Source organism: Larus michahellis, chromosome 1 (genome assembly GCF_964199755.1).
Source record: "Larus michahellis chromosome 1, bLarMic1.1, whole genome shotgun sequence".
NCBI classification, from domain to species: Eukaryota; Metazoa; Chordata; class Aves; order Charadriiformes; family Laridae; genus Larus; species Larus michahellis.
This window is the reverse complement of record NC_133896.1, coordinates 199,478,788-199,506,745: the sequence shown is the minus strand read 5'-3', so window position 1 is coordinate 199,506,745 and position 27,958 is coordinate 199,478,788. Positions and strand designations below refer to the sequence as shown.

General features: G+C 44.3%; 2 protein-coding genes across 7 annotated transcripts in view; one reads left to right on the top strand and one right to left on the bottom strand.

Annotated features, from left to right (window-relative positions):
* Positions 1-6,501, top strand: part of PAN3 (poly(A) specific ribonuclease subunit PAN3) — an 85,985-nt gene extending 79,484 nt beyond the window's left edge. For 3 of the 6 annotated variants that reach the window (XM_074568572.1, XM_074568582.1, XM_074568556.1), the window contains 2 exons: positions 53-191; positions 3,233-6,500. In XM_074568572.1, the coding sequence (XP_074424673.1) occupies positions 53-191; positions 3,233-3,373 (280 nt within the window). In that variant the 3' untranslated portion in view covers positions 3,374-6,500. Of the gene's footprint in view, positions 1-52 lie in introns of all 6 variants that reach the window. The other 3 variants (XM_074568590.1, XM_074568564.1, XM_074568594.1) reach the window with 3 other exon arrangements.
* Positions 6,502-7,400: 899 nt separating this feature from the next.
* Positions 7,401-27,958, bottom strand: part of FLT1 (fms related receptor tyrosine kinase 1) — a 113,153-nt gene continuing 92,595 nt past the window's right edge. Inside the window, exons 19-30 of the mRNA XM_074568532.1 lie at positions 25,073-25,186; positions 24,228-24,316; positions 22,247-22,406; positions 21,732-21,829; positions 21,064-21,186; positions 19,834-19,945; positions 18,073-18,172; positions 16,591-16,696; positions 16,367-16,497; positions 15,887-15,971; positions 14,932-15,023; positions 7,401-9,651 (exon numbers count right to left, since the gene is read on the bottom strand). Coding sequence (XP_074424633.1) covers positions 9,447-9,651; positions 14,932-15,023; positions 15,887-15,971; positions 16,367-16,497; positions 16,591-16,696; positions 18,073-18,172; positions 19,834-19,945; positions 21,064-21,186; positions 21,732-21,829; positions 22,247-22,406; positions 24,228-24,316; positions 25,073-25,186 — 1,415 coding nt within the window. The 3' untranslated portion in view covers positions 7,401-9,446. The remainder of the gene's footprint in view (positions 9,652-14,931; positions 15,024-15,886; positions 15,972-16,366; positions 16,498-16,590; positions 16,697-18,072; positions 18,173-19,833; positions 19,946-21,063; positions 21,187-21,731; positions 21,830-22,246; positions 22,407-24,227; positions 24,317-25,072; positions 25,187-27,958) is intronic.

Here is a 27,958-nt window from a genome sequence, read left to right as displayed (position 1 = left end):
TTCTTTTTTCTTAACTTTCTGAGCTTTAATATGAGCCTTTATTTTACACCAGGTTTCAGAAGGACCCAACGTGGTCAGAAACTGGAGACAGATATTTACTAAAGCTCTTTCGAGATCACCTTTTCCATCAGGTGACAGAAGCGGGTACTCCTTGGATTGACCTCAGTCACATTATCTCATGTCTTAACAAGGTACACTGTACTTGGGTTAGCTTTTAAAAATTTGTTTGGGTTAATTTTGTTTAAAATAATATTCCACTTCAAAGCAAGTTGTCATTGGCAGGTTAATTCTGTTGATTTAACTGATGGTTATTTTCCCCATTTTGGATGAAAACAATGTATTCACTAAGCTAATATTCAAACATTTATGGATATTTTAAATAAACTTAGTACATTAATATTAAAATTTGGAATTTGGTAATATAGCATGAGATACAGTATTAACTTTTCATCCTAGAACGCATTGAATACTGTGGATGAGCAATGCTGGTCCCTTTATGCTACTCTGGTCTTTCAACACAGCATAAAGGATCCATGAACCCCCTTTAACTGGGGGAGATTTCTACTGATATAGTTATCACAGAGGGTGGTCATAAGGCAAGAGGATCCATTCCTAAACTGTGCTGACCAGAGTAGGAGACAGGAGGGTATATCAGGAGGGAAACTGCAATAAAAGTTTGTGCAAAATCCTTACTGTCTGGGATAGTGCTGGAAAATTTCTGTGACTTACAATGTTAAGTCTACCTCTGATAAACTCCCCTAGCCTCTCCAGCCCTTCAGTTTCCAAGATTGATTTAACAAAGCTATTTGCAGTTTTCCAAGAGCTGCACCACTAGCAAGATTTTAGCTGAGCACTCTCTTGATTAATAGCAGGAGACGTGTGAGAGATCGCAAGATCTTCAGTAGTTGTAGCACGTGTTTTGTTTCATAAATTAAAAAATGTAAGCTGATTTTTTTTTTTTATTGGCAGATCAGCTTTCAACTTACTTTACATTGTTTTTGCCAAATTTCTGTAATTCATAGGAGAATAAGATGCTGCTACTTCCTTTTTTTTGTAGCTGCTTGGTCATTCCACTCACTCTGTAGAGAATGGTGATGCGGACACTGACAATAGAGAGAGTCAGTGGCTAGTATTCTCTAGTTAGGGTAGCCAACTTTCTCTTCCAGAACATATTCAGACCATTTGACATGTAACAACTGACTTAACTACAGTTAAATCTTTTTCTAAATTATCAGGGCTTTTAATCTCCTATTAGACCACTGCTGTGCATTTCTTTAACCTCCTTTTTATCTTTCTGGTTGGTGTCTGTAATCACTTTAAAAAGGACATTAAAGGGATTGAGGCTAAATCAAAAAGAAAGCATGTTGATATTCAAATAGGCAGTGAAATGCCATCATGATTTGAAAGCAGTGACCCGTACAGTACTGTAGCAAGAGGGGACAGTCCTGAATTCATAGGTCAGGTAAGAGATGGTGTCAAAGAATGCCTTGTTCTATAAATGTTCATGGCTTACCTTTTTAAACAGAGGCTCTTCTCTTCTGTGGTTGTGGGCTCAGCACACAAAAAATGTAAGGCTTACAGAACTCTACTTTGGAAATACACTCCAAAACACACTTCTGAAACTGTAGTGTGCACTAGTAGAAGTGGTTATCTGGGCTTTCCTGCTACGCTCCAAAAGCATTCCTTGTGAATGAAAATTACTCTGTTGTTTAAAAAAATATATCTTTTAGTCAATGTGGCATTTTGGGGATCTTTTCAGCTGAGATACTGATTTATGCCTCCACAGGAGGAGAGGAAGAAAGCCATAAATATTGATGTTTAGTTAGCTGTGTGGCTTTCTTAATACAGATCTTCCATATCCTAAATTCGTTAAGGTAATTCACCGATTTTTTTGAATGATGCTAAATATTGTCTACTGTATATATTTCACAAACACCTTAATTACAATAATATTTTGTAATGGATGTTGGAAGAAACTGGTGGTTTTGTCCTACTCTACAAGAATTAAAAGGTAGTTGGCTTGCTTTTGTCCTTCTGAAGCTATTCACAAAGCAGGAACTTTAAATTTGGGAGGTTCCAGCTCAGAACACCATTATGGAAGATACATGCAAGAAATTTCTAACTTGCTGTGTTGCTTCAGGCAGCAGCTAGTGGAACATCAGTGACAAACATAATTGTTCTTCTGCTATTCAATATAACATTATAATTCATTTATGTAATCCTGCTGGGGTTGTATTTCCAAAGATTGCCTCAATAATGTCATATCCCACTTGTCTCTGCCCCACTTTCTGTATTGGAACAAGAAAGTTTGTAGTGTCAAGTATTGGGAAGTATCGATATATCAACTAAAACAGAGCTACAAAAGTTCTGCGTTATAAGAGAATCCGAAAATTCTCCATTGGTGAACATTTCTTGCAAAGTGAGGAGAACATAAGATACAGTCTTGGAAGGGACTTCAGCATGTAAAGTAGGATATTCCTCTGTTCCAAATTGGGATTCAGTGGTACGTCTCTGAAGTACATAGCATAACATACAATTTTTTAATATTGAATTTCAGAAGTCAGAACAAAACATGAAAACAAATGTGGAACAGACTTTATATTTAACCCCAAATTATCTTTGTTTATGGATTATAAGTAGGTAATCTCGTTGTTGTCGTTGTTTGGTTGTTGGGTTTTTGTTTGTTTGTTTTGTTAAGGGAATAAAAGTACCATACAGCTTGGGAACTAAATTTGTTTCCAGTACTGCCAAAAATGTGAGGCTTGGGTTTCTACCAGTTTTCAAACTACCCGGGGCTGGTCCATCCATTATTTCATTTTAGAGTGGGCAAGAAGTAGTTTACCTACCCTGCCTGGAGGCTTGTGAACGTTATGTGCAAATGTAATGTCAAATGTGGTTTTGTTCATCAGGAGCTCTATGGAAACTTTGCTAGGCTTTCTACGCAGGGGAAGATAGCATTGAAGGATTATTAGCTTTATGGAAAGGGAAGAAAACAATGGTAACCTAGTCCAAAGGTCTGGAATGTCCATCAGGTTAAGACCAAAATGTCTCGATTTTTTGGCAAGTACGTTGTTGTGGTGCGATTCAGATCCTTCCTTTCTGTGGTGTTAGCAGATTTGAACTGCACCACAACAATGTACTCGCCAAGAAATTGATTGCTTTTGTTATTGGGGAAATGTTTTGCCATTTCTTTCACACTTCTTTTATTTTATCTTTTGCATTCTTGTTACAGTTAGATGCTGGTGTGCCAGAAAAAATAAGCCTCATTTCCAGAGATGAGAAGAGTGTACTTGTGGTAACTTACAGCGATTTAAAACGCTGCTTTGAAAATACTTTTCAAGAACTGATTGCAGCCGCAAATGGTCAGTTGTAGTATTTGCTGAAAGCATGCAGGACATTGCTGAGGAACTTAACCAATAGCAAATTGCACTACAGCTGAATTGTTGTTGTCATCTCATTTCACATTTGGGAAACAAACAGGAGATGAGCAAAGCTGCTTGCACTTCAGTCAGGTACACTGTTACTTGAAGGGAAGAATGTTTCACTTATCCTAGAGCTAAGGCTGCCATTGGAGGCTTTATCTGTGAAGAATTTATTTTAGATTAAGGAACACATCAGGTGCATGATGTTCCTGCTTTTATTTTTTCCACTTGTATATGCACTAATTTTAATTTTTTTAAGACTTTTCTGATCTCTGAAGTTTTGCCACATTGTATACTTAAGGGAAACTCTTTGCAAGGACATTTCTGGGATACATTTTTGTCACTGAGGATATAGCAAAATTTATTCATTTTTGATATTATTTGCACCCAGAATAGCATAAAGGACCAGGTAAATAATTTAATAGAAATTGTGTTCTATTAATGACCGTTTAGTTCGTAACCTCTGTAAAAGTGTGTTGTATGCAAGCTCTGTATGCCACCCACTGTTAGCTCAAAAAAGAGATGCGAGAAGACGAAACTTTTTAAAACCAGTCAAGTGAAGTATCGGTGAATTGACAAAAAAGGAAAGCAAGCCCCCTGTCATTTGATTTAAACTTTGTCTAAGCGAAGTGACGAAAATAGCAACATGGGAATCATCTATAATTTAAGGAGCATATCAAACTTGCTCTAAACACAACCAGCGCCTTTTAAAAACTGTTTGTACGTTTTCCTGCTAGTCAGAAGCATTTACATTTATGCAATTTTTTTAATAGATTTTTTTTTTAAAGAAATTGTTTAAATGCCTGAAGTTTCAGGAGTGTATTACTTTAGGTTATTTACAGTATAATTTTTGTATAAAGTTCTGTTCTTTGAACCACAGCTTTATTATGGTACGCTACACTGGATACAGATACAAAGACACTGTTAAAAGAAGATTAACTAAACACAGCAGTTGTCTGGCATCAAGAGCTTTTCAAGTTTTACAGCCTGAATCTGGAGGGATAATGATCTGCTGTGCCTTTGCAGTCACTGCTTAGCCCAAAGTAATATTACTTTTGATAATGCTCAACACATGAATATTCCTGAAGTAATTCAGTCTCAAAAGTCTGGAATTTTCCTCCTCAATTAACTTTCTAATATTTGGACATGCAGTTGTTTCCAAACTTAGGTATTCGTGGGATTTCTAGTTAAACACCTACACTTTGATACTGAAGACTGCCAAATATGTAGGAATTTTCTTTTCTTAAAGCAGTAGTGAAGACTGTATCTACCCTTTCCCAGCACTGAATGTTTTAATAGCACTGGGTGCTCACCATGAAGAAAATGTGGAAACTCAAAAGGTCAGGACAGACTCTAAGCACTTGCAACTGATGTTACTGACATCAATTTTAATAATTCTCAATATTTGTAGTTTTCAGAGAAGTTTTTAATATTTCTCTGTCCACTTTTTTAAGCTTTAAAATGATTCTCCGCCTTGAGACTTGCATCAAGAAAAAAGCAACTCTCTTCACATCGAAAGCTTTGAAGACTAGGGACATGCTTTACACATTTTAGAAAATGTGGTTGAATCCACATTAGGTAGCATCAGTTGTTGAGTTTAAAAATCGATTATTGTTGCATTTGATCGAATGAATTTTAAAAGGAACATAATGTTTAATATTCAAACGATAACAGTTGCCAGAATGTTCTTTTTAATATAAAAGGAACAGGAACTTTGAAAAGTGAACATGCAAAACAGTCTTTTATCATTAGCTCATGTATTTGAGGAAGAGCAGCTGTCTTTTATATGTTTTTTGACAAATCATATTGTAATTCTTTTGTACAAAAAAGAAGTACTTGTATTCTAGAAGAAATATGAAATGCTTAATTTATAAGCGGGCTGAGGTTTTTTCCAGTATTGTTTTCTTTGAAAATGAAAGGGGATCATCTGTTCAGTTGTGGGGTTTGGGAACCTTTGAAAATTTAATTTGTGGACCAATATTTTGTGAAAGTGTAAGGCAGGGGTAAAATAGGGCTTGAATTCTCATCCTTTTTAGACCAGCAAACCACCCTCTGCAAGACATGTCTAAATTGCAAACCTGTGTGTACTTGCATAATGTCAGTTTGCTTCAGCCCCTAGTAACCTCAGGACTTGGTTTAAAAATAAAAAGGTAGACAGCTAATAAGTTTTCATACGTAATGTCAGCCAGAAAATATTTGGTGTCAGGTAATACATAAAAAAAAAAGTTGAGTTTTGTTTTCTATTTATTTCATTTGGTCCGTATTTGGGAATGATTTGAACAGTCTGAAGTTCAGCTTGGGTGTTTTTTTGGGGAGAGCCCTTCTACCCCATTTTGATTCCATTAAGAAGGTTGTCCTAAAGTTGTAGTTTGATCCATTCATAGGAAAAACTGTGTATCTGTATTTAAAAAGAAGAGCCACCAGGATGTGCCCTCCCAGATGGGAAATTTAATTCCGACCTTCCTATTTTTTACAGCTAAAAGCACAGAAGGGACAACCTTTGAAATCATTTGATGTTGGTCATTTTAATTTTTATACCTGTTTTAAATTCTGTTGCTGTATTTACTATATTGTAAATATTTTGTTGAGGGTACCTCTGTATTTTTGATTTGCCCTTGTTTCAGTAATTCAGGTGTCAACTGCTTCCCCTAAAAAGCACCAGTATGTTAAGTTCTAATGTCATGATCCCAATATGTGTTACTCATCTTTAATCCTGTTTTCATTCTTCATGTGTACAGCAGTATTTTTAATAAAGAATACCAGAAATAACGTGGCCTTATTTTGACAATGTGAACTTGGATACAGGGCTTTTCAACTTTGGTACTGGAATTGTATTTCATTCTATCGTATTTCTTTTGTATTCGCTGTCTGCAATGCGGAGTTCAAACAACCAGGAGTCACAAAGTGCGTTTAGTGCCTGCCACTTACAGTATGTCAGGTGTCCTAAAACTTAGAGAGCTTGTTCACTAGAGTCGTACTAATACATGTTTCCTTAACTCCCAAGCCAAGTCCCGTCTGCTTCTGCCAGATCAGGTCTGCTTTACTGGACAAGCCCTAATTTTGAAAACTCTATTAAAGTACCCTTACTTTCATCTTTTTTGAGGATTTTTTTGCCCAATAACAAAGTATATTAATTTCTCTGACAACTTGCATGTGGAGTCATTGTGGAGTCATTTCCCAGAATTATTCTTCTGTGTTGTTAACCATCAAAGCCGAGGTGAGTTACCAATGGGGTAAAATCTCCTATACCCATCCAGTCCTGACCATGTTTATGTAATGTGAAATTTTGTGCAATGTGTGTGAAATTGTCAATATTCTTTGCACACAGGGAGTCATTATCAGTTAAATTGCAGTGTTTTAGAAATTTTATTACATAGACTGAACTAAAGCTGCAGCAGGCTTGATTGGCACAGTTACCTAGTCTCCAATTTCTTTTAGTGATGTGCAGTAACGACTAGAGAACCTCCTGTGACAGCAGTAGGGGATCCCGTTACGTTCTGCCACCCCAGAGGAAGTTTCATCTCGCCTTCCTTCCAGCACTTGTGTGTAGTTTATCTGCAGTGTGGCTTGGAGATCCCTTCCCGTTATAAAATGCTGCATAGCAGAGAGCCCTCAACTGAATGTCTCTGTAGGGATCATCCTCAGCGTCTGATGGATGGGGTGGGGATGTGGAGATTCCCTGAAGAAGAGAAAGCATCTGCCAGGCCTGAGGTGCTAACTCATGGCCTTTCATCTCTACCAGATCTTCTAGCTGCAGAAGTAACCAGGCGGGGGGGCAGTTGAATGGATGTTCGCTAATAAGCTGCTTTGTCTTCCCCCACCCTGAAACTTTGCCTTTCCCAGGGGTGGAGTTGAGGTTTTTTTTTTTTTTTCCTCTAGACAGCAGTGAGTGCTTCTTGCGTATGCTGAATCTAAGGGATTTCACTTGCCTGGGGAGAGGTGCAAGTGTCCATCGCTGTATCCACTGTTGTGCGAGAATTTTGCCTTTCATGCAGTTGTTCCATATTCTCCTTTGCTCACAAGAGTGGCCTAGCGAATCGATTGTTTGCCTGATGTTAGTGCTGCCCAGAGCTGAATCATCTGCTGCAGCAGTCTCTTGACACCGGATTAACTAGTTTGGCAGAACTCTGCAGATTCTTTCAAAAGCAAACTTTATTATGTGAATTTAGCAGTCAAATACATTATATGAAGACAGAAAATGGAAGACAAAATAAGAGTTATTCACATCTGAAGAAACTTAGGGGGTTCATATAAAAGTAATCTTTGTAGTCCATTTTTCTTAAATATTTATGCACAAAAAGCATATTTATATATTTACATTGTGCAAACATTTCCTTTGAGATGCATCATCCCATAACTGTTTTTGCTCTATTGTAGTTAAGAAATGGTTCTTAAAATTTCCTTTTGTTTTGATCAAGATCAAATATACTTTACCAGCAGGAGCCAGTGCAATAGATATTTAAAACTGATGATCTCTTGGCCAGGAAGATCTGGAATTGATACTTAGAAGTAGTGGTACATATTTCTTTTATTTGAATATCCAAGAACATTTTTCTTTTTAAGTATGCAAATGGTCATTTGCCTTTAAGTCTGTTAGTGGGTTAAAGTCGCAGCTCCTAAGCTGAGTTTTAAGAGGTCAGAACCATATTATACGTAGCATTTTAGTTAATATATATTTATAGTGGACCACAAGAAGCTGAGATTTGTCAGTAGTTGTTGATTTGGAAGACCTCAACGCTACTGTGTTAAATGGCCAACTTTCATTTTAATATTGCATTTAAAGGTGGAAGGGGATGGTGCATCCTTATGCTTCTCAAACAAAGAACGTTCATGCCCTTTCTGAGATGCTGTACAAAAGTCTGTTGCAAATGAATGATACCTTTTTATTCCTGTACATATATATTGATAACTAACCTGGAAATTCACCTGTCTTCATAGAAAAGCTGCCCTAACTTTCCACTAACTTTCCAAAGAGTTTGTCTTGTCATTTCTAACCTCTTCAGACTCTCTAATGATTGTTTCATTGTTTAAAGTGTGTATATATATATAGTATATATATATACGCAGTTTAGTAGCCATCCTGTCTTGTCAGACAGGTTCCCATAAATAAAATATAATCAGTGCAGTGTTAGAAGGTCCACGAGGTTTTGTGGACAGAGCTTGGCTTTAACCTATCTAGCTTGTGGTTTGGTTCCAGTGTGTGTGTGTTGGCATACTGACAAAGTGCAAAACCTCAAGAATATTTACTTGATTTCAGCAGGCTTGTCCAAACTGAATTGATCTGTATTCCCTGTTGTTGCAGCCCGGGCTCTGATCTTAGTTCTCCTCTATCTCTGCCAATTGTGTTTTGCAGCACAACGTGTTTGAAATTCCTCGCGGGACTCCTTACTGCGTTTGCCATCCGAAGCAGTAAGAGCCGTATAATGCCCCAGCTAATTCAGCTTCCCCAGAGCGTTAGCCATCCCTCAAGTTTCTCAAAGTAGAGAGAAACTCTAAAAGCTGTAGAGCATGGTCTATTCCTTGCTTCTCTATTCTTGAAGAATCCTTTCTTTTTCAGCACTACACAGGCCCCAGCAATAGGGTGCAGATTTCCCGGTGCCTGACACGGGGGGTCCCGAGGGCTCCCAGCTGCCTCTCATGACCAGGACACCGGTGCTGCCCCTGAGTCCCAGCAGAGGCTGCGTGACTGGAGCGTGAAATACCATCCTGCTGCCAGGGACCAAACAGCAAACTGCTTTGCTCTGTAATGTTGACCATTCGGGTTTTCAGAAGCACTGGGCAAATTTAGTGGCAGCGGTTGGTGTTCAGCATTGGGGAAAGTCAAGGCCTAAGCATTAGTATTTTACTATATTTTATATATGCTTGTTGCAGTCTGTAGAAAAGCAGGTCACTGAGATTAAGCCAATGATATCTTTTTAAATTTTAGGATAATTAACATTATTTGAGTCAAAGTTTTTAAACTGACAGTGTTTCAGAAGAACCTTTTTGAATTAAAAGCATATTTAAATCTTGCCCTAGAAGTACTTAAACAGGTGGCTGAGAATAAAGGACCACGGAGTTGTAGTCAGGAGGGGGAGAATGGTACACTTTCATTTTCTCCAGCATGGCGTTACCGTACGTGTATCTTCTCTTGGAGTCACTGAGCTGGTCACAGCTGAAACTGCAGCAACTTCTCGGCTTGGTTATTCCAGAAAGCACCGACTCCTTGCTCCTGCTGGCACCTTTCACTCTGTAACAGAGCAGCCTCACTGTTAACACATTTAACACGTATGAGCGTTTGTTTTAATGACTTGAGCAACACCATGTCACAAGAAGCGGCTTTGTTTGTTTTCTCATGATGGGAATGGCATTGATGCAGATGGGATTGCTCAATGAGGGAGTGGGAGAGAGGACTGAAAGAGCCCTCCTGTGTCCCCCTCGAGTCCCCTTCTGAACAGAGATGCTGTGACTGAACATCACTGTTAGGGTGCTTGTGTTCATTGTAAGTATTAGAGTCTTGGTGCTTATGGGGAGTACTTGATTGCTCAGCCTAAGCTCTAATTGCTCATTTGTGGCAGGTGGTAGGGAGTGATACCTCATGGCAGGGCATAGTGTGGAGTCTGGCATCTGTGCTGCTGCTGGGCTGTGGATCCCAATAGGGTCCCCACACTTAAATGTTCTTCCTAAGGGAACCGGGATTCTTTTGAGCAGGAATGAAGTAATGAAAGGTTTCAAGCCTTGGGGCAAAAGCAGGAAGCTGCTAGTGTAGATGTTCCCAAAGCCTAATGCTGGGATGAATTTTTAAGCTAAATGGCTGATGTTTGTGAGGAAGGGCACAAGGTCTAGGTATCTACTCTCTTAGGCTTCTCTCAGCAGCAGACATGAACTGCTGGTTTGGATTAGTTTTCCTCTCCCACAACCAGTTATCCTGTAAGCTGCCTTTTATAAGATTCTCTTTACAAGAAGGGTTTAATGTCTTCTCAGCTGAGCTGCTCTTTAAGACCCTCTTCACCTTCCAGCACTTTCTCACCCATATTTGGAGAGAGCAGCGCTTAAAAGGGCTCTTTTAATAATGAAGAAAGTTAAGGCAAAGAGATTTTTCACACCACTGAATTTAGATACTGAAGATTTATCTGTAGACAAAAGACAACCAAGAGCATTTTGCATCACTGATTATATGTGAAATCCTAATGTAAACATATGTTGGATTGCAATGCCTAAAATTAGATTCCCTCCCCCATATTTTTATAAGTTCATGCCCCTCTCCTTTTATAAGGTCGGGAACGTTGGCAGCCCTAGTCTTGAATTCCAGAGAAGACAGTCAGAACATCTGTTGAGGTTTTGGGAGCCCAGGGTTTTGCTTTTCATTATAATTTGCACTGTCGTATCTTTCAGTAAAGTACAGAACTGATAGCACAGGGCCTTTTACTGATTCGGAAATGGAGAAGTAATAGTTTCTGTTAGATTTCATGTCTTCCTGAATCTTTAACTCACAGGCCTGTGTGCTTTGTGGAGAGTGTGGTCTTGGTCTTCTCTCCTACTGTAGGAAACTGAAGGGTCCTCCCAAGAAGACCACCCCATTACATTTGTTTGTAGATGGATGGAGTCCATGAGAAGGAGCCCTCCTGATGAGGACTGTGGATGCATCCCATATTTTTATATTGCGTCCATTGGCAGATGGACAAATAATTGCCTTGGGATAAATTCCATAACTATGTGACAAGGTTAGTCACAGACTCAACGGACTTTTTGTGAAGGGTTTAAAAAGAAACGCTCCTGTGATTTACATTGTAATTGTGAGTCTCAGGGAGCAGTGGGCTGGCAAAAGTGGAGTGTGCATGTGAAGTTACGACCTTAAAAATCATCATGCTTTGATCCTTCCATTCATCATCAGGCTTTTGCATCCTGAGAATTTTCTTGCAAGCTAGACTTGGCTTCTACTTTAACTATTAAATCTTCATACTAGTAGAGCTACATCTGTTAACTTTAATGCACTTGAGTGCGCTGCTGTACCTGGGCGTACACTCCCACAGAGAGCTTTAGGGGAGCCCCTGGGGTTTTGGCATCCATGGTCAGGCTTCATTTTCAGACTGAGCTTACAGTCAGTAAAGGCTTCTCTAGCTGTGGACTATCTCCTTTCCACTCTGGGAATGTAAATTAGAAACTCCGTCTAGTTGGTTCTTAATGGGGATCATTTGTTGGAGGAAACGTCAGCTGCTTTCCTGACAGATTCAAGAATGGAGTGAGGTTAGAGGTTGGTGGTGGCTCTTGAGATGCTTGTTCCTGCTCAGAAGTGGTGGAGTTCGCAGCCATTTTTTTTGGCAGCCTGAGGATTTTGGCTTACTTGGGTTGGGCTTTTTCACCACTACTGAAAAGGTAAAAGAGAGTTGCACTTGGGATCCTTTCCACTTGCAAAGGAGCAAGGCTCTCTGCTCTCCCCAGGACCTTGCTCTCAGGTTGGTCACGCTGCATAAGCACCAGTGCATGCACTGGCTCTCTCCTGAAATAAAATGGTTAGTTTCCTCTCGAACACACCCTGGGTGCGCTTCTTGGGGACAGTTAGGGTGCCACCAGCTTTGGCTCCTTCCACCCTCTCTGCAGTCCTTCAGCAGTGTGGTGGCAGACGTGGTACTGCCAAGTCTGAATCCTCTGACGCCGTGCTGCAAGGCACGCCCACACCCTTGGGCTGGTCTGAAAGAGTCACCCCACCTGGCTGGGTCGCCTGTGATTTCACATGCTTTGAACTGAGAAAAAAAACCACCCTGAGCCCAACTGTTCTGCCCCAGTCTGCAGGCAAGTGGGGAGCAGCAAGGGCACAGCCCCACAGCATCCTCAGCCTCGGCTCAGGACCCACCGGCCGCTGCGAGTGCATTTCTCTGCATCTGTGTCCTAAACTGCAGCGTTGAGGTTCACAGCGTGATGGTAAGTGCTCTGGGAGCGGTGAGGCGTTGCAGTGAAGGTGATGGAACTGTAAGCTGCTGCTAAGAGGGGGGTGACCCCTTCCTCATCCTGCCGCTGGCACCATCTGCCCTGGCGGTGAGCTGCTACTGCTCCCTCAGAACCTATTCTGGGGTCGTTTTCCTGATAGTCCAGCCACCTGAAGCAGCTCTCTGCAAGGCAAGCCAAGCAGAAATATCTGCACAAGAGGGGGGGCAGGACCGCAGAGAAGGATGCCTGAGGTGCAAGGGAAGAAGCAGGACTGTGCATCTGGTTAGATCAGCTTACGTGTGCCAAACCCCTCCAGGCTTTACCTCTCGACTGCTACTTTCAGGGGTATTTATTTACTGCTCTAATTTAGCCAAAGTAAAGGATGCTCAGCTAAGAAGCTACCTCTTTTAGGAATGTGTGCAGAATAAAGGGTGGCTGCGTGCATTCACATACATGAGTGCTTTTTGGTATAGTGCTACAGTACCACTTGTTTCGCTTGCAGACCAGATGACCTTGTGTGTTCTCACCCAGCTGCTCTGTTTCCCCGAGCATTTATGTTCTAGCAGCCATTGCTGAGTTCTTCCCGCCCCCCACACCCCATCCAAGCGTTCCTTCTGCAGCTGAAAATGCTCCTTAAAGCAGTTCCAGAGGGATGCTTGGGGCACGCTCCATGTATTCCATGCCACGCAAAGAAAAAGGCATTTTGTACATCTCATTTGGGGAGGTTGCCCTGTTGTCTTTGTGGCTCACAGCAGCCCTTCGGAAATGTCACATTTACACAAAGAAAAAACGGGTTAAACCACTTCTAGGAAACACTGCATCCTTTGGAGTCCTCTAATATGCACATGTGTTCCAAGCTCTATAATACTTGTCTCCTCACAAAAGAGTATGGAAAACTGTCTCAATAAAATCAAAGTACCATAAAATTGCTCACAAGCCTTTTTTTTCTGAAATGCGAGCGGTCAAGGCAGGAGAAAGGGTTTTCCAGCACTCGTGTGGAGTGGCTTGAGTCACCCCGGCTTTGCCACGCGTGAGCAGTGCTCCCCCGCAGGCTCCTGCCAGCCGCTCGTTTGCCCCGCGCGCCGCATGGTAATGGCTGTGTGAGCGCGCACGCCCTCCTACCCCTGTTTCTCCGTGTTTAAGCGACGCCCTCTTAATCACTGGAATTTTTCATGAAGCAAGCCCTCTCTGCCTTGACCGCACGTTCCAGCCAGCTCCAATTGTTCGTCGAGACAATACTACACCTCCCAGCCTGCCCAGCTGTGAGTCGCTGACAAGTCTGGCAGAGGCAGGATGGCGGGATGGCCTTGACCTCCTGCCAGCGTAAGATGAAGGATGGGTTGGGCCCGGGCCGTCCCCGGGCTGGCTGAGAGCAGTGAGACAAAACCAGCCGCAGACGCTGCCAGCTTCGCAGCGGCTGGGAACTGAGGCACCGCCGGCGCTGAGAAAATAAACATTTCCCATTTACAGAGAGTTCATGTCAGTGCGGCGCATTTCTTAGAGCAGCCCTCATTCCCTGCTTGGGCAGCTGTCAGGAATTAGGTGGAGGAAGGTGGCCAATATATTAAAGTGCTTAAAGGCAGGAAGAGAAGTGAGGCCCTCACATCCATCTATTGTACAGTTGCCACTTTAGCATCCTGAGCCCATGGGTGTTAAATGGGCCGTGCTTAGCTGAGTCATGGAAAAGGGCAAAAACAAGCACAGAGGGCCTTGTCCCAGCTGGGGTGCCCTTGGGGACTTGCAGAAACAACTGCAAATCCTTCATAGCCACACGTTCCCCCTCCTGCCCTGCCAAGGGCTCATTTCCTATAGTTACCTACCTCTGCCATGGTTTAGTGCTCTCTGGCACTCACTTGTCCAGCCTGGCACTGAGTTGGGAATCAGGCTGATCAATAGGGCTGCCAAGACGATTAGGGGACTGGAACACCTCTCTTATGAAGAAAGGCTGAGGGATTTGGGTCTCTCCAGTCTGGAAAAAAGACGACTGAGGGGGGATCTTATCAATGCTTATAAATACTAAAAGGGTGGGTGTCAGGAGAATGGGGCCAGGATCTTTTCAGTGGTGCCTGGGGACAGGACAAGAGGTAACAGGCACAAACTTGAGCATAGGAAGTTCCACCTAAACATGAGGAGGAACTTCTTTACCCTGAGGGTGGCAGAGCACTGGCACAGGCTGCCCAGAGAGGTGGTGGAGTCTCTGTCTCTGGAGACATTCAAAACCCGCCTGGACGCGTTCCTGTGCAACCTGCTCTGGGTGACCCTGCTCTGGCAGGGGGGTTGGACTAGATGATCTCCAGAGGTCCCTTCTAACCCTGACCATTCTGTGATTCTGTGATTCTGTGAATAGAGTGCTAATAAATCATAACAGTGATGTGCATTGGAGGTTATGAGGGCTATTTGTTTCCTCAAAGGCATATGGAGGGTTAGGTGCAGGAACTGATCGACTGCTGACCCAACTCAGCAGCACACACCTGAGCAAGAATGTTTGCAGGGACTGGGGACACCTCGGCTACTTTCAGTATGTCTGATTTAGCATAAGGACCTTGAATCCTCCTTCGCCTTCTAAATTGTGAAGTAGAAGAAAGAAACATAAAATACAGACCCAAAGAGCGTCCATTTCTGCTTGCTGCCTGTCCATGTGAAACGTTTCAGTTCTTCTGGAGCCAGCACCATCCCACTGTCTGCTTGGTAATCCTTGAAGAAAAAAGACAGACACAACCCTATTAGGTGTTAACTGTAGAAAGTTACTGTTGCAATGGGCCCAATTCCTCTTCGGTCTGATTTTCAGCATCATTTTCGTTGTTTATACTCAGAGAGCTCTAGGAGACAGAAGGTCTGTGCTGCTGGAGGTGCCGCAGTGCCCAGGTATTTGATGGTGCCTTTCTAAACTGTCCTGGCTTTGGGATGCAGCAAACGTGTGCCATTAATGCAGATACAGGGTGTTGGAAGAAAGGTGTCTACGCGCAAGGTGGAGGTCCTGGCCAGCCACGTTCATCCCTGAGAGGACCACCACGCCTTTCCCACCTCCCACTGCTTCATGCATACAACAGGGCCGCTAAAAGCTTCCCCCAGCCTCCCACCCATGCCCACCCCCACCAGGACAGTATGTGTGCCCCGTTAGTAGACATTGCCCCAGCCTGTCCACGTGATAACAGGACTTGTTCATCCCAGGAACCTCTGATGGAAATGTGACCCATGAGTCTCATTTATGGACTACTATTCAGATGAAAACACAAATCCAAGGGATTTTAAGTGGCTCTCCCACACCGGTGGCACTCAGATGGGAGCCTGGCAGCTGTATCTTGCTGGCCCACTGGCACTGGCAGTTTCTTATCAGGGAAGGAGAGTTTGCAGCCCATGGCATGGTCAGCAAGCATCTGCTGTCCCCAATTTGTAGGACAGTGGGATAACACCATGTTGCAAGCCCAGGTAATCTTGCACCTCCTATCAGCAGATCTGACAAAGCAGTAAACCCCCTTCGTGATTCTCTCTGTATAAATCTGTCACACAAATAAAAAGAAATAAATGGCATAACATTTGGCCCAAGAGTCACTCACATTAAATACAAGCGTTTCCTTGACGGGAAGCTCTTCAAATGTCTTTATGCGCTGGGGTGGTTTTATTTTGAAAGTGTTTATATATCTGTTCGACAAAAAAAAAAAGCAGGACAAGTTTTGGTGAGGGTGTGAAGTGCGTAAGCAGGAAGCGCTGGGTATTTCTCTGTTTCTTTTAGCAGTTGTCACCGAGGTAGTTTACACAAAAGGGACTCGTTAACCACACCCCACCCAAACCTCCCTCCTCAGCCCTGCGGCGCACATGGCTGCCCCTCTCAGAGCGGCCCACCCCGGTGACACGATGGTCCCCCTGGGCAGGGACATCCCGACGGGCCACCCCAGCCCAACGGGATGGCGGCGGTGGGGGCTCGGTGGTTGGTGGGACACTCAGGCCCGCGGTGGTGGGGTGCCTCTGTGTGTTTTCTCCCCCCAGCAGCAACCTGTGACACCCAACAAACTCAGCCTTCATCTTGCTTCTCTCACCGAACGTTTTCAGTGCTTCCACAACTCGGGCTTGTAACAGAAAAATTTTCATTGCACAAAGGATCAGATGCAGGGGGAAACCCACTTTCCGTTGTAAATATAGTATTGAGGGGTATGTAGTCTTTGCCTTCCTAAATGCAAACAAGAAATCAAAGAGTTATTCCTGGCACTGTGCGGCCGGTCGCCCCTGCCTTGGTGACAGCCCGTGGCCGTGACGTTAGTACCTGCTGGACGTTTGCTTGCAGCAGGTCGCCCAGCTTTTTCACCAGCTCAGAGAACCTCGGCCTGTCGTTCGGGTTGCTTCGCCAGCAGTCCAGCATGATCTGGTAGCTGTGAGGACAAAAGCGAAATGAGCACACGGAGGGGTTACAGCTTGCTTTGATCCAAGGCAGCGCGGTCTCTGACAGCTTGTCGTCGACAGACTTAACTCCTGAGCCCGCCTGATTTTACAAAGATGGTCTCCAACACCACCGAGGCCTCCTACTAAAAGTAAAAGAATAAACTTTCTACAGAAGAAGAAAAAAAACTTCTTCCCGCAAGATACCGGGAAGACCACATCAAAAGAATAATTTAGCCAACTAGTCATACTTTCTTTTTTCATTCCTAATTAAGCATGAAACCTTTGTATTAAACATCTATTAACTGGCAATGCTTAAGTTAAGGCATCCTAAGATGACTTATATGAATGTGTCACTTCCTCGTATTGCTCGAGTCGAGCTTTCCTTCCTGCAATAAAATATGTGGAAGAGGAAAAAAAAAAAAATCTCTTATCTACTGTCACTAGGATAATAAAATTAGCCAATGGGTAATACTCCCAGATAGGCCTGGCTGGCTCGCATCCTTTTTCTTCTTCCAGAACTTTTTTTTGGTAAGTGTTGCTATTTAGAGTCATGACGTAGTACTCAAAAAGGCACCGAAGACACCTATACGTACTTGATTTTGCCTCCAGAGGTAAAATACCCTCGATATGTTCATGCTCCTGCATGATTCGTGCCACGAGGTGCGTGGTCGATGTGCTGCAGGTGCCCCCCTGGTCAGGGCACTCCATCCCAGTCCCAGGGCAGAGGGGCTGCAAACTCAGAGTCTCCCTTGGGACACCCCTCAAGCCTCCAAAAAGGTGTTGGCCATGCAGCAGCAGCTGGAGGCTGCACCTAAAGGCAGGGGACTGGGGAGGGACAGCCAATGTCGCGGTGGAAGAGCTCAGGCAAACCCCGCAGGCGACACGGGCTGGGAGGCTGTGGGTCCCTGTCACCTTCCTCTACCATCAGACACCATCTCCGGGAAAGGGTGGACCCTTGTCACCCGAGTGTTTGCGAGGAAGCCTCCACTGTCGCTTCCTAAGTCAAGACGACGTTAATAATGTCACATTCCTCCAGCACTTATCTGTGTGCGTGTCGGTAAATAGTAAACCTGGAGAGGAATGAATGACCTTCCTCCTCCGGGCTGCTCGCTCAGCCCAGCCCTGGTGGTGCCCTGGGCTCGGGTCCACGTCCCTCCTCACCCTGTCCTACCCCACGGGAGGGCCAGGGGGACAAGGGTGGGGAGGGATGCGAGAAGATGCTGATGACAGCAGGAAGATACGACGCAGCATCGGGTTGTTTTTCATTATGTTGGCACAGGGTATTTTTTGTGGCGACTCGTACATCGTCTGCAAGGCAGCCCAGGAGGGCAGCAGTACATGAGGCCGGCAGAGAAGGGCATCTTACATCTCCTCCGTCGCTTGCTCCGGGGCTCGCATTCTTGTGCCTTCCTTTAGCCTGCTGCAGAAATCCTCGTCTATTTGGACTCCAGGGTAAGGAGAGGCACCTGGAGGCAGGAGAACAGGGTCATACATCCCTTGAGGTGGGTACCTGAGACTCAGCTTTGGCCCTATACTTCCCCTCCAGCAAAGACTCGGGGTGTGCAGCATCTGCTTGCAGAGCTGGGAGCCCGGGGCTGTCCCTCCCCATCCCCATCTCCCACAGGCAAGGAACGGCTGCTGATGCTGCCCCAAACCCCAGTCTTTGGAGGGGGGGCAGGATCAAACCCAGCATTATTGGTGGTGCAAAAAATAAATGTGAACTGGACTTGAAAAGCATCCCTCAAGAAAAGCCGAGTCTGACCTCTCTATTGGTTTGGATCACCCCAAATTCTAGTAAGCAGAGTATTAACAAACCCCAAATGCTCAAAAACACCTTGAAAATAATAAAATTGTGGTTTTAAATCAGATCACAGTACATTTGCATTATTTTCTTAGTTTCTGTGGTTTTAAGATGCAGACTGATTGTGCTGTCAGTCTTTTTTCTGTAGGAAAAAAAAAATCAGGAAAAGTGAAAACGAAAGAAAAAAAACAACCAAAATCTTTCAGAGAGTTTGACAGTCACCAGGTTCAAGGAGCTGGGGCTTTAAGAAAAAAATAGCAGGTATTATGAGGCTGACCATAAAATCACAAGAGTTGGCAGGCTGACCAACAACATGTATTTAAACTAATAAATGATTGATTGTCCTGAGAATTGTATAGTATTGTTTCCTCTGCTGTTCGCCTCCTTTGTCAGCCTCTATGTTGAACCCAATTAAGGTTCTTCTATTCTGACGGTCATTGTTGTTCCCGCCCAGTGTACATCTTGTATCCTGCCTTTTCCACGTGAAAGAAAGGAGGGGGGGGAGTGTGCGTGTGAAAAAAAGCTTCACTGGGTTTTAATTTCAGATTGCATGCTCTAGTTCATCCTGCGGCATCTGTGCGGATGCTTGTTTGCCTGCTGTGTCCAGTGGCCTGGGTTGGGGCGGGGGGGAACACATGCTGGTTTGCCCCCTGGGCTGGGGCAACCGCCTGGTCTCAGGCTGGAAATGGGGTGACAAAGTCCGAGACGTGCAAAAACCCCTGCGCGCATTCAGCTCCCTTGCTCCCACTGGGGATGTAAGAAGCTTTTGAGGGAGAATCTAGGCCTTGGCACTGGGTGTCTTGGATGCTATCTGTGGCACAGGAGGCAATGCCTCAGTCTCTGGCAGCTGCCGACCCATGCCCACAGTTCCATGTTATCCCACAGGGTTCCATATTCAACAGAAACACCTAAAAAATTTGCCCGATTTTCCTGGTTTGCGCCATCAGTTGGACAAAGGGCTGTGCCCGCTCCAGCTGTGCTGCGCTGCACCCCTACCAAGGGTTTCTACAGGAGAAAGAGGGAAGCTTAGGTTTTGCCCATGGCAGAAATAGGTGGAGAAGTGCTCAGATAGCTGCGCTATCCGTTAAGGCTTTCAGCCTGGCAAGTCAATTTTCAGTGCCCTTACAATCACCAAAATTTCCAGTTCACGGGAGCATGATACACTGAGTTCTCCCCTGTACCCTCACACCCCACCTCTGCCTTTCTTTATGAAAGACCTGGCAAAAACTTCTTGAAGATAAGGATGTTTTTCCCCAGGCTGAAACGACGGCCCCAGCTACAGCCTCCGCCGCCGAGTCCAGCTCCTGGGGTGCAGAGTTAACATACCCAAGGAAAATATCTCCCACAGCAAGACCCCGTAGGACCACACGTCGCTTTTTGTATTGTAGATTTTATCAAATATGGATTCTGGAGCCATCCACTTGAGAGGAAGTCGAGCCTGGAGTAAAATGGACAAACCTGACTATTATTTTCAAAGTCTAAAAGAATTTAATCGTAGATGAATCAACTATATATTGTTACGTAAATAATTACCATTCAAACAGGAACCTGTGGGATTTCCTTACAGGTGGTCAAGATAAACCCACATTCATTCAGACACTTTCTTAACAAATTATCAGAGTAAAAAGCTGTTTTTAAGATGCGTGGCACAAAACGCCAGAGACTGGAAACCTGTTACCAGAGTGACCAGGCCTTTTCTTTATGGAGTTGTGGGGATATGCAAGAACAGAGGCCTCTTGCCAGCATCCTAGAGACAGGGGAGAAAACCCTACATCCGAGCGCAGATCATTCTGTAACGGTGTCAAAGATGTTCTTGGGGAAACTTTCAGAGCCTGACTTGCAGGAACCCTTGAAGCCCCCTCAGTGCAGCCTCGTAGTGTCTCCTGAGCAGTACCCAAATTATGCAAATAACACTTCACAGCTAATATGCAGTGCCGCAAGTCTTGAAAGCTGTTTATGGATGATGGAATAGCCGGCAGGTGGGTGAGATGCAGAAGGAGACTCTTTGCATGCGCCTGATGCCCACAGCAAATTCCCACATCACCAGTGGGCACAGGCACAGTTTTCTGACCCGGCGTTCACGGCAGGCTCGGCAAGGGGCTTACTGCCTGATATTTACAGGAGAAGTGAAAAACCCAAATAAGTAGGTGCTGGAGGCAGCGAGTCCAGCTTGGCTCCTGGAGGCACCACGAGCGATGCTGGACCCTGGTGTGGGTACACAGCCGGCCACGCACCTTGTTTCGGGAGGGACTGGTTTCCTAGAAGGAAGTTAACTGAGTAAGTGGGTTATGCTGCAGAGCCCGCCAAGAAACAAATGTCGAAAAAATATCTAAGGGCAGAGCTGTGAAACAGTTAGCGTGTCCGAGCCTTGCGCTTAAGGACAGAAATGCTTTCCAGATCTACAATGCATCGGATAGCTCATCTTCACATAAAAACCATGACAGCTTTCAAGCTCATCTAAGTCCAGGAAATGTGAACATCTACAGAACATTTTGGTGGACAGTTTGAAATGATATGTTTTAATCATTTGGGTAAATAAACAGCATCTTGACTTACGTCTCCTTTTCGCACATAATCAGGATTCTTATAAATATCTCTTGCGAGGCCAAAATCACAGATCTTCACGACATTGTTCTCAGATAAAAGGATGTTTCTGGCTGCCAGGTCACGATGAATGCACTATAATAAAACAGTTTCACAATCAAACTGCATTTCCTTAATCTTGCGCACAAATTTCCTGACTGTCTCCCATATCCTTTTTAAAATTATTATTATTATTTGAGAAATCAATTTAATATTTTTTTAGGGAAGTTGACTATAGTTTACATGAAGTTACTGTAAACGGTGACAATTCTTAATAAAAAACCCACCAAACTTCCCAAGTCCAGAAACTGATAAATTTTTAAGCCCCTTGACATTTGCAGGGAAAGCAGGGACATTTGGAGCTCCCTGCATGATATATGTTGAAATGAAGAAAAAAAAAAAAACACCACACCCAAAAGATCTTCCATGAGTGAATGAGCTTGACCCACTGCCTTCAGCCATGATCCTGTGTTTATGGACTATGGAGACTTGGATAAACACATGGTTATATTTATAACGCCAAGAGGAAAAAGGCTCTTCCTTTGGGAGTTCTCCCAAGGAAGGTGTCACTAAAATGTAGACATGATTTCACCTCTGAATCCCATCCTTCTGCAGGGAAAAGTCCCCAGTGCAAAACTTACCTTTCTGGAGGAGAGGAACTCCATGCCTCTGGCCACCTGAAAGCTGTAAGAAATCAGGTCCTCCATAGTAAGGGGCAACTTGTAGAGCTCATCAGCCTCTGCAAAGGTGGAAAAATGCGGTTCATTACAAAGATCACTCACCAGGCAGTTATTTTCCCCCTCTTACTGACCCTATTACTCCCATAAATTCAGCGTTCATAGAGTAGTATTCGAAGGTCAACCCACTGTCACTGGAAACAAAAATAGTGCTTGCTTTACACCCCGCGCTTTGGACACTGCTGTGTTTTCCCCAAAGATAAGGAGCAGTCAGAAGAAACAATCACACATTTTCCTGTCAGATTTAGTAACCCTGGAAATAATCTTTTTTTAAATCTTCTACCCTCTGGACATGACCCTGTGAGCGTCTCCCACGGATGTTTATTAGGGTGATAAATGAGGAAAAAAATTTCAGGGATGCACAGTATGTTGTAAAAATATCACAGACCGTGTAGGGACAGGAAGGAATTAATACCTACCCTCCTCGTCCTCCTCCACATCACTCAGACTTTTATCTTCCTGGAACCCAGAGCTCGCAAAGCTCTCGCTGCTGGTGACACTGGCCAGCCTTTGTTTTTTGCCTTCCACTGGCTCAAGATCCTTTTTCTCTTTCACTGGTTCTCCTTGCAGAGACGAGTCCTTCAAACAAACAGAGAAGAAGAGGTGCTACATCAGAGCGATGGAGGGGATAGGAGAGAAACCGAGTCAGACTTCTGTCACCTTTCCATGGGGACAAAATGCCAGTCCATGGCACGTGCAGTCACGTTTCCCATGGGCGAAGGTGTCCAGTGGCAGGTGGGGGTTGGTGGCAGGGCAGTACTGCACCAAGGTTGCCATCCCCAGAGGACAGAAACATGATGTCGTGGTAGCATCAGCACATGATTTTGGGGCACCCTGGGTGGTGGGCTACAGCTAACGAGGTGAGGATTTCTGGGGTCCATGGATGGACACATTTGCTGGGCTGTGGCTCATCTCAGCCTGAAATGGGACATTTGAAAGGGCCTATTTCGCTCTGGTACCCAGAGAAGGAGCCTGGTGGGATGAGTTGAGAAGGATGTGCCCACAGTGCAGGTGTCCCAGCCTTCTCAAAATAGAGTCAGCTTTTCATCCCAGGCAGCTTAAAGCACCTGCCTCTATGTCCTTGCGCAGTGCTTAGCACGAGACTCTAAGCCCTTCCAACAAGGAGCAAGGACACTTCATGTTTGAAATACAGCTGCTATTGGAAGTGACTACCTCTCTACCCTGACACCTTTATCCAATGTTTTTATGTTACAGTCAATGAGATTTATTGGGACACATGCAACACTGATTGGAAAAGGCTTTTCCACTGCCACCCACAGAGCAGCCTACCTGCTTGGCCATGGTCTTGCCCACTCTCCCCTTTCTTCTTGTCCTGTAACCGTCTTATTCCCCTGCATGTGGTGGTGCAGAGCCAGGGTCCTTCTCTCCCTCCCACCCAGGCGCCCTTCCCAGGGGTGCCGGAGCACCGAGACCAAGCAGGCTCCTCACTGGGGGGAAATGTGGGCAGCTCCCCCCATGGTAGACCCTGCATGACCATGCTCCCTGTTGAGCATCCTACACCAACAACCACATGTTGGAGGAGGCGGCTACTGTGTTTCATGCAGAGTCCAGCATGGACTTGGGAACAGACGCTCAGCCAAAACCATTTGGAGGGGGAGGTCCTGCTGAGCACGACTCCCTGCAGAGCCCTCCTGAAATAACCCTGAGATGCTGCTGAGCTTTTGGCACAGCTGAGCAGGGGTTTTGAGGACTGCCGTTTTGGGTCCAGGCTCCTAAACCCCACTTCAGAGCCCTTAATCCTTTGGGGGATTTTGCTGAAAGTGCACAAGCAAGGATATAGTTGGCACATTTGGGTTCAATTTTGTAATAAGAAACACGCTCTAGAGTTGATTCAGAGGGCTGTGGGATGTGAAGAGAAGACTGTAATCTCTTTTCTTCTTGATAGCCCTTCTCCTCACACAATAATAAGATTACTTGCAAATCTCTGAACATTAGGGTGTCTTGGAACATGAGCTCTAAATGGCATTATCTCAGTTGTGTTCCCAGCAGTACGGGAATCAGTGGGCAAAACCACTTCCTTCGGCTTCGCTGACACCAGTCTCTGAAGTGACCCCAAGCTCAGCAGGAATGGGTTCGTCAGCAGTGGAGTGAGAGCATGTGGGGACACTTTGGATAGGATTCGCTTCCTCTCTCTGTAGATGGCTCCATCCGAATTACTCCCAGCAGTCTCCTTGGACAGTCAGGGGAGAGAAATGCGCCCTTTCTTGGCACAGCACATCCCACACCAAACATTAAAATAGCTCAGGTGAACTGCACCCAAAAGTCATTTCTCTCCTTTGGTAGAAGAGAGTCTAGGAGACTAGCTCAGAGGCTGCTATCTACATTATGGACACTTAGGTTAGGTAAGATGAACTCTACCAGAGGCATCTGCCTCCTCACCTTGTTGGGGCAGAAAAAATTCCTCTTGCTCTTCAGGTAGTTTGATAAATTCCCATATTTGCAGTATTCAACAATGACCATCAGAGGCCCTGGACAAAAGAAAAGCGCATTTTGAGCAGCATAAAGCAATACAAGGGGTTATCAGTTCCGAGAATAGTTTTAGCCTGTAGCTAAAACTTGAGTCCAGAATAACTAACAGCATGTCCTAATGAAGTAGAAGGCTGCTTGAAGGACACTGGACATGTTAGTAAAACAATACTGTTTCTGGAAATTAGGGAAGAGACTGATTTTTGAATGCTGGGTCATGAACCTGGGTCCTGAGGGACCCTCCGTTTCCTCTTCGGGCAGTCTGGGTTCAGATTGGAGTCCTGCAGCCCACACATACTTGTTGAACTGAAAAAGGTGACATATCTAAAACAAACCATCACTCATACTGCCCCTTTGATTTTCTTGGTGGAATGTCATGAAGGATTTTACAACAGTTGCCTTGTGATTCATTGTTCAGGGCCAGCAGCTGATATCCCTTGTTCCCAATCTTTCCAGAACAAGTTTAACTTGAGCTTCAGCGGTGAAGTGAGTAAGATAAAGGACAACAAGTGGCACAGTCCTAAATTCACACTTCTCATGTTAACACTAAAAGAGAGTTTAAGTAGAGAAAATGTTTAATCAATTAATTAAATGACTAAAAATCTCTTTTTCTCTTCCTCTTTTTTTTTACCAACCACAGGATGAGTTCAAATATTTCAAGTTAATATCCTGACCTCTGGGTGAAAAACAACATAACCAAATGACTGTTACTGGGAGATGATCCAAACCCATTTTCAGTGCAGTGCAGATTTTTTTACCTCCATTTTTCGTGCAAGCTCCCAACAAATTCACAATATTGAGATGATGACCAACGTGGATCAGGATTTTCAGCTCAGTCATCAGTGCTTTGTACTCACTTGCTGTGGCACCTTCTGTAAATGCAAAATAAAGTCAATGTGAAATGGCAAAGAACTGATCCTGCTGAGTTTTACCACTTCTCGTTACTGTCCATTGAAATAACCTCCATTCCTGCTTGTACTCTGTGTGTTGATGTTCTTTGTCTGTTCCTCCCTGCTCAGCATCCTCTTACTCGCAATAAAACCAATAAAAAGAGTTAGGCACTCAGCTTCCTCCCAGTAGACTCTGTTATATTTAGAACTGAGAGAAATTCTTTTCACATGAATAGTTTTGTTGTTTCAGCCAAAAAAAATGAAAGAACAAATAAAAAGGGATTTCAAGACTATAATTAACTCTATCTAGAGTGGGTTTCAGCTGACCTGACTTCAGCCGTGTAAGGGTTATGTACTAGCCTGACCTAGTCAATGTCTCAAGGAGTTGGTGGCAAGACAGAGGCTGATGCAGCCATCAGCTTTAGCCATTGGATAGGGAAGAGATGAACCACCCCTTGGAGATACTTGCCTAGTTCTGTTCATTATAGAGGAAGCCTGGAGCATTAAGATAGACCAGGGAAGTAAGTTTTAATTGGTTAAAGTTATGTGGCTGCATCTGACCCTTACTAGTTATGGTCAATGTTACTAATAATAGTAATAATATAAATCCCACAACTAAGCCCGAAAGATTCTATTTTCTGTTGAGTGAAACCTTTAATTCCCTCCAAGCAAATTTTTTTCTCCAGAATTTTATTTTGGCAAGAAAACAAGAAAAAAGATATTGCTTTGTGTAGACCCAAAATGACTTTTGCAGTTTAGTGACACAAAGAGTAAGATGAATAGTCCAGTGGAAAGAACCTAGAGCTAGGTCTGGATTTCAACATCTGAATGGAAACAAATTTTCTTGGTGGCCCCCTACAAAACTTGTCACCTACTAGTCATCCACTATTCATCTGTGTACATGGTGACACTTTCCCTCCACCTCATGGGAATTCTGCAAGGATAAAGACCATGAATGACTGCAAAGTTCCTGGATAATCTAGTGAGGACATTAGGAATGGGGCAGACCCCCCCTAACTTTAGATGCCCATAGCGAAGATACCTACAGAGGATCTAGTCACCACAGGCTCTCTTCATAGTCAGCAGAACTAAACAAGCACCCAGCTCACCATATGCAGGGATCTCCCTTAGGATGGGATGAGCTGTTGTTTCTCACCACTGACAATAAAGGGAATTTGAGTGACTAACTCAGACACAAGCATCTACCCTGCACACACACACATGAATCCCACCATGAAGACCTCGTAGCTGCCGTCTGCTCCCATCTATGCCAGGAGCAATCCCTGCTGCCTTTATGGTGCTGGTTGGCACAAGAAGCCTGCTGATGTACCTAAAGAAATGTTGACTCTGGCAGACCCCTCTGCCAGCACCTATGTCTGCATGTTGGCAAAACAGCTCAGTTAACCAGGGGTCAGGCAATGACCCAGGTGACAGGCCATCCACTGAAACGAGTGACACAGATGGCTATTGGCCCACTGCTGCAGAAGGTCTGGACAGGGACCAAAGCTTTAGTTTCCTCCCATTTTCCAGACATGCTGCAGGGCAGTTTTTCATTTGGCATTGACCAACAAGGTATTTCTGTGCTTCTGCGATAAGAGAAAGCAGAAAGGTTTGCAACCCTCTCAGCTGCAAATTCCCTCCTTGGGGATGATCCTGGATATTGCAGTAGCAAGAACCACCCCCTGCGAAAGCATTTGACGTTATATTGCAGAACAAGCCTGTTGAGGACAATATCAAGAGGGCACACCCTACACCGAGTGCAGCTGTGAGTTCATTGCCGGCAACAAATAGAAGCTACTTCAGGTTGCGTGTTGCATGGACAGACCGTATGTTTGAGAGTATTGCATGGGTCCCTCTAAGGGATGGAAGTAGCATGTACAGACCTCCTGATAACTGCTAAGTAAGCAGCTGTGAAGCTCGAAGCCACTGGGTAAGAGGGACGTATTCAAACTATGCCTGAACAGAGCCAACTGAGAGCATCAGGGACCCAAGCCTTGCTGGCTGAACAGGGGATGTGTCCTGGCAGAGAATGCTGCTGAAAAGGATTCAAGGATTAAGGCAGATAAGCAATGCAGCATAAGCTCCCAGGGCAATGCAAAAAAAAAAAGAAAAAAAAAAGCCTGTTATGATCCTTAGATATATAAACAAGAGGAAACTAAGTACATAGGAAGGGATGCTACCAGGACTCTGGGTTAGGGAATTCAGCCACAGCCGCTGCAGGCTATGACTGAGTATCATCCTGCCTCCTCATTTCCCAAGCGCCCTCTTCAAATTGATGAGGGGCTTTGTCCTTTCTGCTCCAACGAGAAAAGTGGCAGTGAATAGCTGGGAGATGATTTCACTTTGGGAAGAGCACTGGTGGGTGAAGGGCGCTGGTAAATCCATTACACAACCTGGGTGTCAGCATCCTCCGACAGCTCAGAGAGGACACACCTGTACAACACCACCAGGATTTAAACAGCTCAATCTGTTCAGCTTAATAAAAGGGTCTTCATAAAGAAAAATCATTATATAATCTCACGGAGAAGGTTGGAATGAGAAGCGAAAGTCAGACAGATGCAAATTAGACATAAAGCACCTGTTTTTAACAGGCATGATTAATCTTTGGAACTAATGACCAAGGAAAATATGAACGCTTCCATCCGAATGTCTTTGTGTCAAAGCGGATGCCTCATGCTTCAGCTAAATTTCATTTACAGTGTTCAGTACGGGGTCAGTCTCGCATAATGGCACAACATAGAGTATGCAGGGAAT